Source organism: Solea solea, chromosome 3 (genome assembly GCF_958295425.1).
Source record: "Solea solea chromosome 3, fSolSol10.1, whole genome shotgun sequence".
Taxonomy (NCBI): domain Eukaryota; kingdom Metazoa; phylum Chordata; class Actinopteri; order Pleuronectiformes; family Soleidae; genus Solea; species Solea solea.
In genome coordinates this window covers 10,083,572-10,102,341 of record NC_081136.1, presented here as the reverse complement: position 1 = coordinate 10,102,341, position 18,770 = coordinate 10,083,572, and the positions used below count along the sequence as shown (strand labels likewise).

At 38.4% G+C, this 18,770-nt stretch overlaps 2 protein-coding genes across 4 annotated transcripts in view; one reads left to right on the top strand and one right to left on the bottom strand.

The window, feature by feature from the left end:
* si:dkey-183c6.8 (protein O-GlcNAcase) overlaps positions 1-10,953 on the bottom strand; it is an 18,894-nt gene extending 7,941 nt beyond the window's left edge. For both annotated transcript variants that reach the window (XM_058624968.1, XM_058624969.1), the window contains exons 1-13: positions 10,777-10,953; positions 8,288-8,339; positions 6,591-6,688; positions 5,672-5,802; positions 5,419-5,590; positions 5,226-5,324; positions 4,257-4,526; positions 2,642-2,728; positions 1,728-2,188; positions 1,455-1,629; positions 977-1,033; positions 494-579; positions 246-350 (exon numbers count right to left, since the gene is read on the bottom strand). In XM_058624968.1, the coding sequence (XP_058480951.1) occupies positions 246-350; positions 494-579; positions 977-1,033; positions 1,455-1,629; positions 1,728-2,188; positions 2,642-2,728; positions 4,257-4,526; positions 5,226-5,324; positions 5,419-5,590; positions 5,672-5,802; positions 6,591-6,688; positions 8,288-8,339; positions 10,777-10,816 (1,833 nt within the window). In that variant the 5' untranslated portion in view covers positions 10,817-10,953. The remainder of the gene's footprint in view (positions 1-245; positions 351-493; positions 580-976; positions 1,034-1,454; positions 1,630-1,727; positions 2,189-2,641; positions 2,729-4,256; positions 4,527-5,225; positions 5,325-5,418; positions 5,591-5,671; positions 5,803-6,590; positions 6,689-8,287; positions 8,340-10,776) is intronic.
* LOC131456549 (uncharacterized) lies at positions 4,451-18,770 on the top strand. Of its 2 annotated transcripts, XM_058624972.1 has the most exons (14): positions 4,451-4,590; positions 12,328-12,409; positions 12,953-13,035; positions 13,159-13,626; positions 13,747-13,789; positions 14,385-14,549; positions 14,713-14,886; positions 15,086-15,185; positions 15,754-15,992; positions 16,227-16,472; positions 17,371-17,628; positions 17,777-17,794; positions 18,119-18,198; positions 18,293-18,770. In XM_058624972.1, exons 5-14 carry the CDS (start codon positions 13,756-13,758, stop codon positions 18,356-18,358), a joined length of 1,380 nt encoding a protein of 459 aa, XP_058480955.1. In that variant the 5' UTR covers positions 4,451-4,590; positions 12,328-12,409; positions 12,953-13,035; positions 13,159-13,626; positions 13,747-13,755; the 3' UTR covers positions 18,359-18,770. The 2 variants fall into 2 exon arrangements, with proteins under 2 accessions (XP_058480955.1, XP_058480956.1); XM_058624973.1 differs by lacking the exon at positions 12,953-13,035.

The window sequence follows — 18,770 nt, the reverse complement described above, 5'->3', positions numbered from 1 at the left end:
ATCATGCTGTGAACATGAAATGCCTCAGTTTTTAATTTCCTTCCACCTAGCAATGTAATCAGAGTCACACCAATAAACCAATAAATTTGTGCTGCATAGTAATATTCTAAAAGATTTAGTAAAGCTAGACCACCTTTGTCTTTGGGAATCTGTTTTCCCAGTTTTCCCAGTTTTCAAAGATGTATGCATCAGGTTTATGGCTACTGCTGTAGAAATGTTGTGTGTGAGAGAGAGAGAGTACATGCCTTGTCCTTGCCGTGGTAGGGTCTGATGTTATAAAGACGAGAGGTAGGGAAGAGAGGAGGAGGATGACTGAAGAGCTCACTGTTGCTACCTACTGGGAGAAGCATCTAAACACACACACACACATTTTGCAGTGAACTCACTGATAGTAAGGAAATATTAGGACTAGATAGCATAATAACATAGCTGTAATTTACAAATTCAACAAATTTACCAAATAAGTGTTAAGAAAGAAAAAAAAGGTTTTTACCTGCACTTCCCCTGACACGCCTCCTTTGAACACCCATGGCTCTGATTCTACTCCCAGTAGGTCAGCTCCGGTCGTCTTCCCACACCCTGTCACAGCCGAGAACCAAATGTCCGGGGGGGGGGGGGGGGGCATCATGTGGTTAGGACCAATGAAAGGTTAGCAGAGATGGAAAATAATACATTTGCTTTATTCATGCCAGCATACATCTTATATTACAGGTCCACAACATATATTGAGGCGATTAATACACTTTTTCCGTAATTTATATGTGTTGCTTCTATTATAAGTGTAACTGGTGGTTAAGTCCCCACTGCACTTGTAACTTCTTGTGTTCTATGCTATAAATGAATGACTGAATTTTGGTTGGCAATAACACACAATTTACCTCAAGGTGAGGATGATTTGTGCAGCAGAGTCTAGTGGTGGCAGGTTATTTCAGGCACTGATTGGCAAACAAAGATTTTAAAGGTCTTGCCAACTCACAGTGGAAGCAGTTCCTCCAGGAACCCAGGGTGGAGCTGTCACTCAACACTCGGCCATCTAAGTGAGGAAAGAGAGTATTTAAAATAAACACTTAAATTCACAGAACCTTTTCATTATTCTAAGTGTAGTATTATTTAAGAGTATAGTACGTACAGAAAAGCATATGTGATACTAAGATATAATGATATTGCTATTTTGAACTACAATATTCTATTGCAGGGTTAGTCAATATCTGCATCTGTGTGTAGTCACTAAGACATCCAAATCAAAATCAACATGTAATAAAATAATATGTTGAATGTTTTTTGTCAGTTTAAAGTGGATGGGTTATAAAATGTTCTTTTCTAATGTCAGGTAAAAATAAAGGAAAATATAAATAGGCAACTGGACTTGCTTGAGATAACTTGACTTGAGATAATGGACTGTATGTTGTGATTTGGTGCTATAGAAACTAAATTGATTTGATTTGTGTCCCTACCCAGCCAGTATACGAAGGCCTTTGCCACCAGAGCCATGTTCCTAAGGTCCCACACATAAGGGTAAAGGTCATAGAGCACAGCCCTGTTAGCCCCGCCCACCACGCTGTAGTGGAGTTGTGCAATTTCATCGCACAGAGACAAGAACCCAGAGGCTCGACCACGCCACTCATCGACCTGAGGACACACGTGGTCAATGATATTGTGAGTATTGTGCTCTTTCATACACCACAACGAATTTCACAATGAGATATGCACAAAGAACAAACACATACTTTCTGAGGTGCCTTTTTGCTGTTAGCACTGATTGCTTGGCAGTTTGATTTAAGCCAGGTCAGATCCTGTAGTAATTTCTGTGCAGATGGACCATGTTCATGAGGAAGATAGTGAAGACCAACCAGCAGCCGTACTTGGGATTCACTTAGTAGGCCCTTCCCACCACAGAGCCCTTGATCATTGGCCTTCTGTCCTCGGTTCCCCCCTGAGGGTGCTCCAAGTCTGGATCCAAGTGGTTGACTAGGCTGAATTGACCTCTTCATCTCCCCATCTCGGCCCTCCCTCTCTCCCTTGACGTTAGTAGGTGAGGATGGAGGTGAGCTGGAGTTCAGGGGGAAGACAGGGAGTTTAGCCACGGCTGAGGTCCCTCTGAATGAGGAGGGACCATCAGATCGTTCAGGTGTTTTGCAGCGAGACGAAAGAGCGGAGGAACGCTGGTCTGCTCTTGTGCTCTGCCGACCTGAAATATAAAGTATATTATGTTATGTTTTAAGCACAAATAAGAGGTTATCAGAAACAATGCAGTAAATGTATACATTGATTTTAGTGGTCCATTCAAAGATTGTTATAGTCACAAAGCAACTTGGGAAGTGCAAGACTCATCAGGCACAAGCAGATTTCAGTACCTGCTTGCATGTTCAGGAGTTCAGTTAAGGTGTGAATTCACACTGAAACTAACAACTTTAAACTGGGTCGGGGAGTGAAGAACCTGCATTGTTTAACGTAACAATCTAAATAGACAGATTTCAGCCTACAGAGGCTAATATTTCTGGACGTTTCTACCTGAACTGAAGAAGCCTCTTGGATGCGAGGAGAAACATCTTCAGGTTGATCAAAGCAAGTCCAGTTGCCTATATTTAAGCTCCTGAAGATACAGTGACCTGAATGACTGGGAACCTACACAGACACATACCTGCTTGCAGTGGTTGGTTGAGTTCCTCCATCCAATCATGTAGTGCAGCAGACAGAGCTCTGTCCGGACAGTACTCACAATCCTCATCTGCAGCACATACAACATGGTGCTATTACATAAGATGATACTAAAATACATTTATTCAAACATTACACAACAAGGAAAACTGGTATTATCAGTCATGTGGGCAGTACTACCCAGACATACACGTACAGTAATGGTTCATCTGTCATATTTATCCACAAACAGAAAAGGAGACACACACCTTTCCTAAAACACAGCTTGTCCTGTCTTTGCTGTTGAAGTTATTCTTCACACTTATAACTACAGTGTGTAACTTTTGGTGATTTTTGTTGATATTCTGCCTAGTGCTGGGGGGTATTTCATTCATACCAAAAGCCGATATTAATTTGTTTATAATATGACACTGTTCGAGGGGGGATGCTTGTCACTGCTGCACCACACACGCAAGGGCTTAGCTGAAGAAAGTACTATAGTGGTAATAGCAGTAATGAGCAATTTACTCCACCTTAGCAGAAAACACTTGTTAGAGTACCAAGAATGTATATAGTTACATTCACACACAACTGGGCCTCGCTCTCACTGGAGCACTCACTCATGCTCAGCCCGCATTGTGTGAACTCATTTGACAATGGTTTGAATCGGACGTTTGTTTATATTTTGAAGTTACACTCTATGGTTTTAATGCAGGACTAACCCTAAAATGCACTGTATGTGTAATTGCAAATATTGTATGTGTAAATTAAAAAATATAAGTTAAGCTTAGTGTTTAGAGGCTAACCATAAAAAGATCACATACATAACCTAACCTTTCATTGTAAAAAGATATCGGTCTTGTTTTATATACTACTATTACTTGTGTTTGTTTTTTAAATTGACCACACTTAAAGTCAGACACTTAAAATCCTACCACAAAAGGGACTGTGCAGTAATTATTGGTAACACCAATCTTAAGTAATCCTTAAAAAACATTTCCTTCCATGTCACAGGTTTCAGTCTGTCCTTCATCTATTTACTTTCCCTTCCTTAAAGACTCAGCCTGGCCTCTCCTGCAGAGAGGGATATTCCTCTCTTCTTGTTTCTTTCTTCATCACACAACGCAATTACTTCTCCATCGCTATCTCTCCCTCCTCACACTTAGTCTACAGGAAAACATCACACGCAACAGTGGTTTCTCTCTTGCTCATTTCCATCCAACTCCCTTGTTGCCTCTGTCTTGCTCTGGCTGTATTCTCATGTGTTTTTGACTGTCAGGGTAAATTAAATCCAATGAGTATGAAGCAGATGTCAAATTAAAATAGAGAAAGAGCAACTGCATAATGAACTTAACTGGGGCCAGAATGTATTTTCTGTGAAACTTTAGGTGAAAAGACATTGAGTGGCTTTGTCCTGGACACGAGATTGAGCTGTCTGGTGCTTAAAATTGTGTTTGTTGTCAAGCAACACTAGCTTATTAAACATTTCTGCAGAAGCAATGAGACTAACTTCGCATGACCAATGTCTGGCAGATACAATTTTCATTAATTAACTTGGGAAATCTCCTGTCTCATATTCTACCATCCATCCTTTCCATTCCTTTGTCCAATGCCCTCACCTTTCCTCTCCTCTTCTCCAGATCTGTACCAGCTCCCCAGTGTGTGCAGTGGGATGTAGTTGGCTTCAAACTCGCAGTTTGGGTTCAGCAACAAGCCCCTCAGGTGGCTCCTCAGCTGGGGCTCTCGGCCCTTGAATGGCCCCAGGAAGAGACGTCTGGAGTCATAGTCATTAGCATGCAGGTTGTCCCAGATGAGCGGCGGGCGCTGGAGGACAGACTCCAGCTCAGCCAGGCAGTCAACAGATAGTTTCCGAGAGATGACCTTGCTGCCTGTGGGACGGAGAGTGACGGAAAAAGATTTGAGAAACGGAGAAATCAGAGAGTGACAAACCAGGTACTGATGTGAATAAATTGTTCTCTCACTATTTATCACTTGCCTACAGAACAATAACGAATGAGGTTATAAAAGTGTAATGGATCTAAGGCCCACACTGTGATTACTTGAAAATCTATGTGACCACAAGGGCTGTGACATGATGCTTTTATGACTTCAAAATCCTGGAATTCAGAAAACAAAGAACCTATAATACTTATTTTCTACTTCTGTTTTCTATCGCAATAACTAATCAGAGGGTCGTAAAAGAAACTAAAATTCAGGTCCTGAAGCAGTCAAACGGCAACATAAGCAAACTAGGGCACTAAACATGCAACTTCATTTGCATTTCAATTCTCCTCTTTCCTAATTCTGACATGTTTTAGTCATCGATTTTAACACCAGAATGAACAATATATTTTTTTAACCTGCAATTTGCAAGAGAGGGAGACAAGAGTGAGTGTGGGTGTACATCTGAGGCTGCACTTTCTGATGCATGTGGGTGTATGAACACCCTACTTTAATTTGTGGTTTTGGTCTGTGGAGGAGGTTGTGTGTGGAAGCTGTCAGCGAATGTGACAACAGGAAATAAGAGACAAGACAAGACAAGAAGAAATTGTTCTACAGGAATAATAGGTTTTGCATTTATTTCTGACCTGTCCATATTACTGTGATGTTGGGAAGCAGGTCTTCTCCAACAGTCTGCAGGTAGGGAGACTTGGATACACTGGGAGAACACAGAGAACCACAGTATTCTACAAGAACAGAGAGAGATCGATGTTTGCTGATTACAATTTAGTGTAAAGAATTTTATGTAAACTTGTGGACCACATACACCTCCGGTCCTACCTGTTGGGCAAAAGAGGAAGACAGGTGGATCCCCCAAAAATCGATAGATCTCATTGGTTACAGTGACCTGAGCATGGGCGAATGAAGAGAAGGCCTCGCTGTCAGCCTGACACAGGGAGTGATCAATGTCATCAAACAGAATGGCAAATGCCTGGCAACCCAGGTCCGAAACCTACAGAGAGAGAGAGAGATGAGTCAACCCTTGAAACAATTACATGAGTGTTGTATTATCCTCTTATGGCATGTTCCATACTTGTCTCAGTTTGCGTTTGAGCAGTGTCAGGTCACAGGAAGAAGAGAAGACAATGTCCTGACCAGGAGAGAGGGCGTAAACAAACCTCAGGCCTCTTGAATGGGCCTCTGCTATGAGAGTACGCAGCTGAGCTGAGAGGAGGAGTGCAGAGTTTGACATTTATAAATGAAAAAAAAGAAAAGAAAATTATTATTTTATTGGCACATTAAAGGGAGGCTGGCAAATTGAGAGAACTCAACTTTTTCAGTCATTTATTACAGTCAGTCAGTCAGTCATCATCTACCGCTTTATCCTCTGCTAGAGGGTCGCGGGGGGTGCTGTGCCAATCTCAGCTACATCGGGCGATAGGCGGGGTACACCCTGGACAGTTCGCCAGTCCATCGCAGGGCCACATAGAGAGACAGACAAACAACCATTCACTCTCACACTCACTCCTATGGTCAATTTAGATTGTCCAATTTACCTATCCCCACATCGCATGTTTTTGGACTGTGGGAGGAAGCCGGAGAACCCGGAGAAAACCCACGCACACACGGGGAGAACATGCAAACTCCATGCAGAAAGGCCCTTGTTCCAACCGGGGCTCGAACCCGGGTTTTCTCGCTGCAAGGCGAGAGTGCTAACCACTACACCACCGTGTGGCCCTCATTTATTACAGTAAATATGTATTTTTTTACCACTTAGGAAATTAAGTTTGGCTCTAATATCTCATGACTGACATCGTCTTCCAGAGTGCAATAAAATAAATATACTAATGGACAAACTAAAACACTTAAAAAGTATGATGGCAATGAAAAATAAAGCTACAATATTCAATTTCAAAATAGTTACTATTCTCCCCAATCAATGTTGGACTCAAAAATAGACTAAACATACTTAAAAAGAAAAGAAAGAAGTGATTAAAATTCATAGTTCTCACCCTCCTCTTCAGGTGAATAGACTTCTCTCCACAACAGTCTGTGTTTTAAGTCGTCTTTGGGACCATACAAGTAGGTGTTCAGCCCCCACTGTTGCATCCTGGGGGACAAAGATATTAGCCAGAAATAAATCTAAATCTGTGAATCGGGAGGATGGTGGAAATTCGTAATCAGAATTACAATCAGCTTCATTAGCTAAGTCCACATACAGTACAAGGAATTTGTAGTGATGCTTTTAAGTGTTACATATGAAACACAATCACTTAATTCACTTCAAATTCATTTCACATATCAGATGCAGCCACTCAATTTACAAGATGCAATGTTTCTCCTAGAATTTTTGGCAGGGGTGTCATAACAGCAGAGTTTTACATTAAATGGCCTAATAATCATTGTAGATGTTGTCGTTTGTGTCTTAATTTGACAATTTTGACAAGGTAACACTGAGTTGCTTCATTAATATTGTTTTTATTCATATTTCAAATTTTCTAAACTAAAGGGAAAAGAAACAAACAAAAAACAACAAGAAAATTGATCCAGGGTATCGATCATGGCCACCTCAGTTACAGGAAATGACCTCCTGAATTATAAATAGCGCATAGTACTAGGATGGAAAATTGCTCGACATCAGCGTGTTTTTAATCATACACACAGTAACCGATTCAATACATGGGTCAGCTCTTATTGTCATTTGTGGGTTTCCTGATTTGGACTTTTCATTTTTCTGTTACAACCTTTGGACCTGTTTTTCTTTTGAGATTACATTCCCTGTGTGTATCTGGTGCTGATATCACATCTGTGATAGACATTACATTCAAACTGAGGTTTTTTTGCAACCAGTTGAGTTGCCCCCTGGTGGCTAACTGTGTCTTTCATCCTATTTCCGGGGCTTCACCTTTCAAACCAGAAGAATATGTAAATTTTTCTATACAGGGCTCTGCCATCAAGAAAGTTTTTTTTTTTAATTAAAGGCTTAGTGGGCAGATTGTTATTATTCTCTCTCACTCTCTCTCGCGCGCTCTCTCTCTCTCTCTCTTTCTCTGTGCTTCTCTTCCTGGACAGATGGCCTGTAAGTCGCCTCCACAATGATGCAGCATACCTCTCTCAAGCACACACACACACACACACACACACACACACTACTGTAGATGCATCAAAAAGCCCCACTCTGCCAAAACTTATGCAACACTCACACAATGTATAAATTCAGCCTGCCCCCCTCACACTTGCGTCTAAAAAAGAAAATCTAAAAATAACCCTGGAGCGCACACACTCGCTCACTCAGCTGCTGCTACACTGACAAAGTTTTTTAAGTCACAGTCATCCTTGTGGTTTCGTCATAGGGCATTGGATGCGTGACATATTATCGTGGCTTTAACTGACTGATGCACTTACTTTAGCCTTAATACTTTTAATGACACAGCAGGTTAGAGTTTAAATTTTGTACAATTTGCAGCATTATTTCTATGAAAATCTAAGCAAATTTAGTATCACAACTAAAATATCATTTCATTCGAAATGAATGAAATGAGTGTTCTTGTATTTGTGTGCTTGTTGATTTTCATGAATAGATGACAGATGATTTAAATGGTGCTTTGACTGAAATGATGTGTAAATATTCTACAGCGGTGTGATGGAAATGCCTGATGCAGAATGAAAGTGGCTCACCTGAGCTCAGAGAGAGTGGCTACAGACTTACCAGTGGAAGAGAACTTTCCTCTGGTCCATAGACCATGGCCTCCCATAGAATCCTGGATAGGAAAAATAAGAAATGAGCATGAATGGATACCAGGGTAGGAAATTAGTGGGGGCTTGCTGCAAAATGGCCATGAAATATCTGAAGCTGTCCTCGAAATTCACATGATGGGGGCTTTTAATGCCCCCGGAAATTAGGTAGTGTTGAAGCCTGAGTCAAAAAATGCCCTGTAAATGTACAAAAGTGTAGGTCTGCAGTTTAGATTCTAACAGTGATTAAGTTTAACGTTTTTTCTTATTTCTTTAACTTGTACTTTAAGTTGTAAATTGAACTTGGTTAGTAATAGTTTTCTATGTCTCATAATTTATACTGATCATGGTATTTCCCAACATTTGATCAAATCGCTATGGAAATAATCCATACCGAGCTCACTGAAACAGCACCATGGACCAAACACATGCATCAATGCTTATCACACATATAACTCGGTTGTTAGGTGTTTTATCACAGTATATCATAGTTCCATATCACTACACATGCAAGTAGCTCCGGGTGGCTTCTCTTGAACTTTTGCAATGTAGTTAGACATTTACAGCTACAGGTCATGTAATAAATGCAGCAGCACCATGGACAGCGCCGAGACACAATGTTTTGTCTGTCCTGAACACTCACTATCGTATGATTACTAAGTAGGGCTGAATGATTGTCATTGTGATTTCTCTAATGGATATTGTAATTGTAGTTTGATTTGACATATCCATCAATTTTCTACCACGTTATCTACTGCTTTACCATACAACACAATCAATTACTACATGAACTACTCTATATACCAATACAAGGGTGAGAACATAAATATATACATTGTTTCCAACATGTCTTAGTTACATTTACTGAACATAGAACAATCAGAAATTAGATTGTGTAATTTGGAAGTATGATTTTGACTTAAAAACATTTTTTCAGCCCAATTACGTAAGACTAATGTGCTTAATTGACTGTAAACTGATGAAAACTTTAAAAATATTTTAGCGCTTCAACAAATCTGTCGATTGGTCCATAAAATGTCTGAAAATGTTGATTGGTGTTTCCCAAACCTGGAAAAGATGTCTTGTTTTGTCCACAAACCAAAGTTTTTCATCTTGAATGATTTCTTTGTCAAATTTAAAAAGCTGAAAAATCAGAAAGCTTGGTTTATATATTTAAAATATATATATGTATATGAATAATCAATTATCAAAATTGTTTCTGCAGCCCTAACATATCTTGATTTCTTGAATTAATGAACTCTCATATTGCCACAATTCAATTCATTCAAAGCCATGATTTAATGACAATATATCACAGCCACAACTATTGACTAAATATATTGGTATTTACCTTATACAGTATACCATATATATATACTGCAGAAACATGTACTGTTTTTTAGCTCATATATAACACTGCAGCATTTAATCCCAACTGGACATTTATCAGCTGTTTATCATTTATCATAGTGTGCAGCATAAAGCAGAGGTCACATGGTCATATGGTCACATGCTGTCTGTGTTTGTCAGAGTCATAATTCATCTCTGGCTGCATTCTTTTAGAAATGGGAGCACCTGCTAGGTCCTGCTCCCACCTTTGTGGTTTGAATAATTCTGCAGTCTCTCTCTCTCTGTGTTTGTGTGTGTATGTGTGTATGTGTGTGTGTGTGCGTGTGTGTCAGTATTTGTATTATAAGTGGGTCATGCTGGAGTATTGACTCACTGGTGGTCAGGATGTCAAATTAATTAAATATAATGGTTGATTGAAATTGCTCTAATAAACCTCCATGTGAGTGTGTCAGTCTTTTAATATATATATATATATATATTTTTTAGTTTTGGTTCAATTTCAGACCAAAACGATTGCTTGTCCTTGACATGGATGTGAATTTAGTCCATTAAAATTGAACATGCTGAATATATATTCCTATTTGAATATTTTAAATCTTGAAAATGTGAAGCCCTATTCATATCACTTTTAAAATACACACGAACATTAGGTATTAAACATTTTTTGACTAGTTGAATTCAGAGGGAAAATATCCAGAAATATAATGGCTTTTAAAAATTCAAATTCAAAATCTATTCAAACAGATTTACTTTCATTTATTTTTTCACCTTTATTATTATGATCATCATCATCATCATAACCACCAGTCTGTATTTCCTTCCTCAGGCTTTGAGCCAAATCAACATCACTGCCTTTCAGCGGCTGCTCTTTGATCTTCACATCAAGCCTGACTGATCATCACCATCATCTCATTTAGACCTTCACATCGCAACAATGTCGCTCTTCATCTTAACACGCGTTATACCACTTCCACGCCCCCTTACAGTAGCTGACAAAACATGGGCTTCCAAATGTAGGTCAATTCAAAATCCACTCCCCGAGGTGAGGAGGAGGAAAGAAAAAACACACACATGACGTGACAGGAGACCAGCTCTTAATTCGGCTGCTCTTACCTTCCACCACACCACAAAGAAACGGACTCGTCTTCTCCATCCTCTTCTCTTCGCTTTCAGACGTCTCCTAAAAGAGCGAAGGAGGACGAGATGCTCTCCCCGTCCGATAGCTTAGATACCGGCTATAGTCTTCATGATGCCGCCTCCCCCTTCTCTCCTTTTTTCTCCGTCTCCCCCTCTCTTCCACTCCTTCTCCGGAGTTCTCGTGCTGTGTTCAGGTGCTCACCAGAAAATCCGCAAATATTCACATGATTTAACATAATTAAGGGGCGTAAAATGTATCTTTTATGAGTTTGATTGAATTATGCAGAGGTGGAAAGAGTATTGAAATATTCTACTCGGGTAAAAGTACCACTGTTGTGATAACATTTTACTTAAGTAAAAGTACTGCTGTAAAACATTTACTCAAGTTAAAAACATTTTTAAAAGTAGCTTGTTTAACATTTACTTAGAAAAGTTAGTTATTTTAATAACAAGGTTGGGGTTCTTTCTTGTGTCGTGCAAAAATGACAAGGGGACAATTGTTTTTAATTAAAGGCAAACCTTGACAAATGAAAGTGCTGACAAAATAAAAATATGTAAACACACAATGTATCAGTCAAAACGGGTCAAGGGTCACAAATACTTTAACTTTCTCACTTACTCTGGGACCATAATTAGCGCCTATTCACCTGTTCTTATCATTCATTCACCCGTCCTCGTCTTTCATCTGTCCTCATCCTTCATTCATCTGTCCTCATCATTCATTAACCTGTCCTCATCATCCTCATCATTCATTCACCTGTCCTCATCATTTACTGCCAAAGCTTCCGGTGATTATTTATTTATTTTTTTAAATTCAGGACCTTTTTTTTAACTCAGTAACGAAATGTACACTGCTTCCAAAAAACATACTTAAAGTAAACTTTAATATACAGTTTAACAGTAACGTGAGTAAATGTAATTATTATTTTCCACTTACAGTATGTGTGTGAATCCTCTGTTGTACTACAGAGTTTGTTTGTAAATATGTATTTACTCTACATGCAGCTATTAATACATTGGTTTACTGCTGTAATTTTATATTATAGGAGCAGTGATAAGCAATAATATTTTCATAATGTTTTTTTTTTAGGAAACAGAAGATGCATAGATAAGTAGGGGAATGCTTACATTGCCTTATTTATAAAGGAACTGTACATATTCACCTCCAATGTACTGTATATCTATTTATAGAGGCCAATTTTCACCATACTTACATACTATTTTTCTCTTGATAAATGCACTTTAAAGTCAGTTTTCCACTCATTAGTTGTTGAGAGTGTCAGTCCTTTTGTAATCACTGTAGGTGCACAGGTTGTTCATTTAGCTTTTTGTTTACATGTAATTTTATTCTTTTTTACCTTATGCCACTACTGTAAATTAATGGTGATAGAGCATTTCAGCAGCTAGCAATTGTTGCCTTTTTTATTTGTATTATTAATATTATTATTATTATTGTCTGGTGACTATTAATTTTAATTTATCTGTCAATTATTACATATTCAAAATCCATCTCTGTCTTTTTCCTAGTGTCCATGAAGGCAACATCTGCCACTGCTTCCAGTGTCCTGCAGCATAGGCGCACAGGCTCCTTCTAGTGGAGAAGACCAAGGTGTGTGAGTCATGGATGAAGTACAAGATATCTCTCTCTCTCTCTCTCTCTCTCTCTCTCTCTCTCTCTCTCTCTGCCCCTTTTTATAATACAGCATTAATATATCTTTTATGTTGTATTCATTTGTATTACTAAAAATATAATCCCACTAATAATATGCCTTATATTATACATTGCCAATGACTGTCTGGTTGTGACTGCTGTATAATATAATGGACAACTGCATGAATGTGAGTGTGAGCACCCCTTGCTGGTGTTGAATTCAATAACACCACACAGTGCCACACCGGAGGGTGAAGTAATGCTAGGTCTGGTTCCAAGTTTTATTTGGAACCAGACACAAAGAAAATGTTTTTTCTTTGTGTGTGAGATAATTTGGGTCTGACCAGAAAAGCCAACAATAAATTATACCAAGATTTGTTCTGTTTGTTTATCTGAAAATGTCCACACACAAAAAAACCTAAACAAATAATTATACTGTATGGTCATTATATGTTTGAGGGCACAGGGGACTGAGGTTTGATTCTTCTTTCGGTCATCTAGTGGGGCCCTTCAGGTTCTTCAGGCTATAGGCCTGAATATGAGTGTAATCGCAGAAACGAATACTGGTCAACAAGGTCCGTGAGGTGAGGAGCCAGGTGAAACTTGATGAGAAGTGAACTACTGTTGTTGAGATTGAAATGAAACACACCAAGGTTAAATAGCATATTTGAAAATATTCACTAAGGTTTTGGTAAATCCCGGTTTAGAGACATTATCACCATCTGGAGGAGAGATTGAAGAGCCTTGGATCATATTGTCCTGTGAGCAGATGAGTGAGGATAGAGGACCTGCCAATTTCTGCATTCATGAGAACTGCATGCATCTGACTGAAGTAGAGCTCATCGGACATCGACACCCTCATGCTTTTTAAGGCGAGCTACTGCTGGGAAGCAATACTTTTTGGGATTCAAGAACAATTTAGACAACGGATGTAATATGAGCTAGCCTGTATTATTGTTGCCATATTGTGATTCTTAAGTTATTGTGGACACTTTATTTACACCTTTGGTGGGTTGGGTCTGTCTTAGCAGTGAGAGACTCCCCTTTTTTTTACTGAGCAGTCACAGCAGCTGAGCAGTGACAGTCATCAAACACTACTCAGTCGCCAAACGAGTAGCACTCAGACTGTGGTGTGGTCCTATTTTGTTGAGTAAGGAGAGGTTAAAAGGATACAGGTGAGTAAAATTAATAATTTACAGTGTTTTTTTTATGAACTGGCATGTCTACACACACCTAATGTGAGTGGAAATAGATGAAGAAAATAATTATTAAAATTTTGAAAACATTTCTAACAGGTTTATACCATGGATTACGGACCAACCATCTTTTTGCTCACAGGTAAGTGTCTCTTGTTTATTTTGGGTGTCTTTCATAAAGTAGTTTTAAATTAGGAAAAATACAAAAATGTGCCAGAGTAAATGAAGGCTAAGCTGTGAGCAGGTCTAAAAAGGCCAGAAGGCAGAAAAAGGCAGGGGGTACGTATAGAGGAGTTAGGTATGCAGAATGGCAAGTTGAGCAGGCAAACAAGAGGTGATCTTCACTCAAGGAAACAAATTTTTCTCAAAAAAAACAAACCATAAACAAATACAATTCAATTTTCCTGTATTATGATATTCTCATATCTGGCCATTCTGTTCCTGGTCAATTAAAAAAGCAAATGTAAAGACTTTAACCTCAGTCTGCGGTCATGTTTCACTGATTAGTGACTTAACAACCCAGTCAGTGACACAACAGAAGTGTTGTGGAGCAGTCTTAAATATTTGACTATGAATATATTAGAACTTTGTAGAGGTACATATTGATTAGTTTGGCCTCAATCTCTAGAATATGTCTATTCCAAAAACATTTCTGTTGACTTCCACAGAGGAAGATGTCACTGAACCTCTGACATAAAGTCATCTTTCTGAATATGCCTGTACTTGTTTCTTTGCAGGAGCACTTGTAAGTGTTGCCCAAACTTATCAGTACCACTTTGTCAGCATGCCACTGAACTGGACTGAAGCTCAGCACTTCTGTAGAGAGGCCTTCACTGACCTGGCTACCATAGAAAACACTGCTAATGTCACTGCTGTTCTCACCACCACCACAAGTAACTCAGGCAAGTTCTCAATACTGGTATTGGAAATGCTTTTCATTCAGCCCTTTTGGCAACTTTACTAAAGAAACAGGACCTTGTAAAAAAAACCCACAATAATTAAGTGTAATCTGTAGTGTAAAATAGCATTTTTATTTTTTTTTTTTTTTTTTTTTTTTTTAAACAGGCCAGGCTTGGATAGGTCTCTATGATGATTTGGTAAACAGCTGGGGATGGTCCCTAAATGACAGCATCTACGATGGTCAAGGAGGACAACAGAACTGCACTGTATTATTTGGTGGCAGGGGTACATGGGGAAATATGAATTGCAGCCTCAGACGACCCTTCATATGCTACACTGGTGAGTTCAATAAGAGTGAGTTTTAAATAAGATTACTCATTAAAGGGCTCTCTTCTCAGTATTTACAGAAATGTTTTTCCACTTTCAAGTATTTTTTTTATCTGGAATTACCAATATTATAGCCCATTATATGTTCTATATGTTCTGTTACTCATATGTCTCAATACATTGTTACTTTTCTGCATTCTTGTATATGTAGGAATGGTTGATGGCACACGTTTGTTTGTCAAGATTAACAGACAGTTAAATTGGACCGAAGCTCAGACATACTGCAGGCTGAACTATGTCGATCTAGCCAGGTACAGTATGCACTAATGGAGACGCCATGAAAACTGAAACAACTACTTTAGTTTGGACTGCTTAGTTTATAAAAACAGGGTTATTTATTAGCACTGCTCAGCAGTTTAATTTAATTCACAACAACTGTTTACATATAGTACTGTCTAAGTGCACAGACAGTTTTTTATGTTTAATTTAATAATTCTGTGATCATTGACATTTGGATTAGAACGACGTGACTGAGCAAATAAGCAAACTGTTAATGACTTCAACTCATACAACATGTGTATGTAACGCTCAAGCATGTCTTTGATAAACCTGGTGTAATAGACTTTTTCTACAGCAGATGTTTTTTGACATTAATTAGGAGGAGAAACACAGGTTTTAACAGTAACATTAATTAGGCTCCCACTCTACAAGTGACTGAGAAATGTGGTAACATGTTATCCAATCTTTACACAATGACATAAAGTGCTGTATTATCAATCAGTAACAATGCATTTCAGTGGATGTTGGTGTGTTTGTCATGTTCTTATTAGTTGTTCTCATTTTGAATGTGTACTTTATATTCCACTGTTTGTTTTTCAGTGTACAGAATGAATCGGACAATGCCATCCTGACAAAACTTTCCTCTGGGGAGTCGGTGTGGATCGGTTTCCCCGGGGGAAAACTGTGGTCTGATGGGAGCACTTCTCTGTTCCGACACTGGGCATTTGGGGAACCAGACTCTGTTGGAGAAGAATGTATCACCACAACACTCCATGGCTCAGGAGAGTGGTCAGATGAAGATTGCTCCCTAAGTTTCCCTTTCATCTGTCATTCACCAAGTAATGAATGAATGCTTGAATGGCTACATATTAAGTGCAGTATTTGATCTGACAAACTTTTGATGACACTGATTTTTTATATATCATGTATTTACATAATTAATTGAAATGAAATATAATAGGAATTTGGTCATTGTTGAGAATTGTAGCTATTCTTAAGTATTTCAACCTAATGTATTTGTAATTATCATTCTATGCATTTTCTGTCCAATACAATAATTCAATTTCTCTCAGTTGCAGACGACTTCACATCAGTAGGACAAGATGAGACCAGTATCACTCTGTTGTGGAATACGCTGAACAATGTCAGTTTTATTCTCCAGTTTGATGGTACAGAAATAAATATCCCTGCACCAGATGGAGACGGACCAGTGGCTTACACAGTCTCATCTCTCACTGCTGGAACTAAGTACACATTCACTCTCTTCTTTGTGTTTGCGAGCGTCAGAAGCAGTGGAGTAAGCGTCACTGCAGTCACTGGTGAGATATTTCAGGTTTTTCCAAGTGTTTTCCAAATTCATGTGACGTCAACACTTCTGTTCCCCTTACTTACTAGATCCATATGTACAGAACATGATACAGTCCTGAAATAGACAATGTTATGACTTTCAAATCAGCTTCTATTTTGGCAGCAGCCACCAACCAGAGAGAAGCAGAAACAGCAGTTCCCACAAACAATGTGGATGAAACCAGTTTAGTTTGTAAAATTACTTACATTTGTTAGTTAGTTAGTTTATTGAAATTCATGTTCACAGGTCTGTACCGGTATGCCACATTTAGAACACATTACAACATTAAGAACATCACACAACAAAAAACAAGTGGAAAAGCTGTTTGTATATGGTTTTACTTCCTATTAGTTTTTGTTTAAAACTGCTATAGCAGAGGGGATCAGGCTGTTTTTGAAACCTGCCTTGTTGCATGTTTGTGTTCTACATCTGTGTCCGGAGGGAAGGATTGTGAAATAGCAGTGTAGTGGGTGGGTGTGGTCTTGTGATATTGTGTCTGCAATGCGTATGGTGCCTCTGAGGTTTTATTGGACACTGAGCATATCGAAGAAGCATGTGGAACAGTAAAGCAGTATAGGCTGAATAATGCTTTTGTATAGCAATAGGAGATGAGGCCTTTTAGGTTGCAGTCTCTGGTTGCTTAATTTTTTTAATGTCCGTCATGTGTGTGTCAAATTTAAGGTTATCTATTATGAGTCCAAATTATTTAAAATTGTCAACTACCTCGGCAGTTTCATTATTTATGATGGAGGGTTGAAAATGTTCCTTGATGCCAAGGACCATTTCCTTTATTTTACTGATGTTGAGGTGAAGCTCGTGGACTGCTGTGTTTTGATGAACTGACTTTGTGGCTCTTTGTTGTGACACAGCTCCTCCAAACACAGACCGCTTCAGATCAACAGGACAAGATGAGACCAGTATCACTCTGCAGTGGAATAACGTGAACAACACCATCAGCTTTGTTCTCCAGTTTAATGGTGAAGAGATAAACATCAAAGCACAAGAGAGAGGAGGACCAGTGACTTACACAGTCTCAAATCTCACCGCTGGAACTACATACACATTCAATCTCTTCTCTGTGTTTGACAATGTCAGAAGCAGTGGAGTAAACGTCACTGCAGTCACTGGTGAGATGTTTCACTTTTTCATTAATGTGACCTTGATATTTTTCTTTATTCACTCCTATATTATATATATAAATATATGTGTGTGTGTGTGTATGTTTCTCACAACATAAATTCACCTCAATGTGTTTCTTTCTGTACACTCCAAAAGCTACAGGAAAAGGGCCTTGTAAGTATATTTCCTTTTTCATATATTAGATTGTGCTCAATAATATTGTATTAATATATTAATATATAATATAAATAATAAATACCATCTTCACAGTTAAAATTCTTATTTTTTAATAAAATTGTGTACAGAAATGTCCATATCCATGTTTCAGGTATTTTTCATTAATTGTTAAACATCTTTCTCATAGCAGTAAAGAGACTTGGATTTAAGTGCAGTATTTTTATACTTCAATTGTTGATTGTGTTGTATTTGTGTTGTATTTGTTACTTACTAGTGTTTTACTAGTGTTTTTGATAACATGTTATATATTTTCATCACCAGATCACATTGTTGGACTGAACTTGAAATTAAAGTCACTTGTTAAGCTGTCAGACTCAGACATAGAGAGTGCATTGTTAGAGGTGAGATGCTGCTCAGTCTTCGTCAATGTCATGCAATTCCATTCTCTTTGAATTCAGATAATAATGTGTGTTTGTGTTTGTTTTGTGTGTGTAGCTCGTCAGTCTTTATGAACTGACACCACAGGTATTTTCCGTGAAGGTTAAGTATGGGAAGCCATGAGACCAGTGGAGAAAAGTCGAGATGGAGAATGGTACCATACCTTTTTAAATTTGATTTAGACAAATTATAGCCATTTTAATTTTTAAATTATCGGCAGCCTGTGGCCGAGCGGAAAGGAATAGTGTTTGTAAGGGTTTAAGAAATCTACTTTATTCAGTGTACATGTGTTATTGGATCACTTTAAAGATACTCAAAACCTGCATAAATGCCATGATTGTTTATCACATTCAAGTTTTATATTTTAAACTGTTTCCTTTTTACTTAATTATTCACCTCACCTCATATTTTTTATAGACAAAATATCCCTGCTTAGAAAGTGGCTATAGTGTGTGTATTTCTTCTTATTGTATGTGAATGTTTTGAATGCACTTTGTTCCGATCCAGCTGAAATAAAGGAAAGGTAATGGGAAAA

Bases quoted from the DNA above. Each gene is read 5' to 3' on its own strand.
- LOC131456549 (XM_058624973.1), top strand. From the start codon at position 13,756: ATGGATTACGGACCAACCATCTTTTTGCTCACAG. The intron at 14,887-15,085 runs GTGAGTTCAATA...TTGTATATGTAG, and splicing joins ACCCTTCATATGCTACACTG to GAATGGTTGATGGCACACGT. The intron at 15,993-16,226 runs GTAATGAATGAA...AATTTCTCTCAG, and splicing joins TTTCATCTGTCATTCACCAA to TTGCAGACGACTTCACATCA.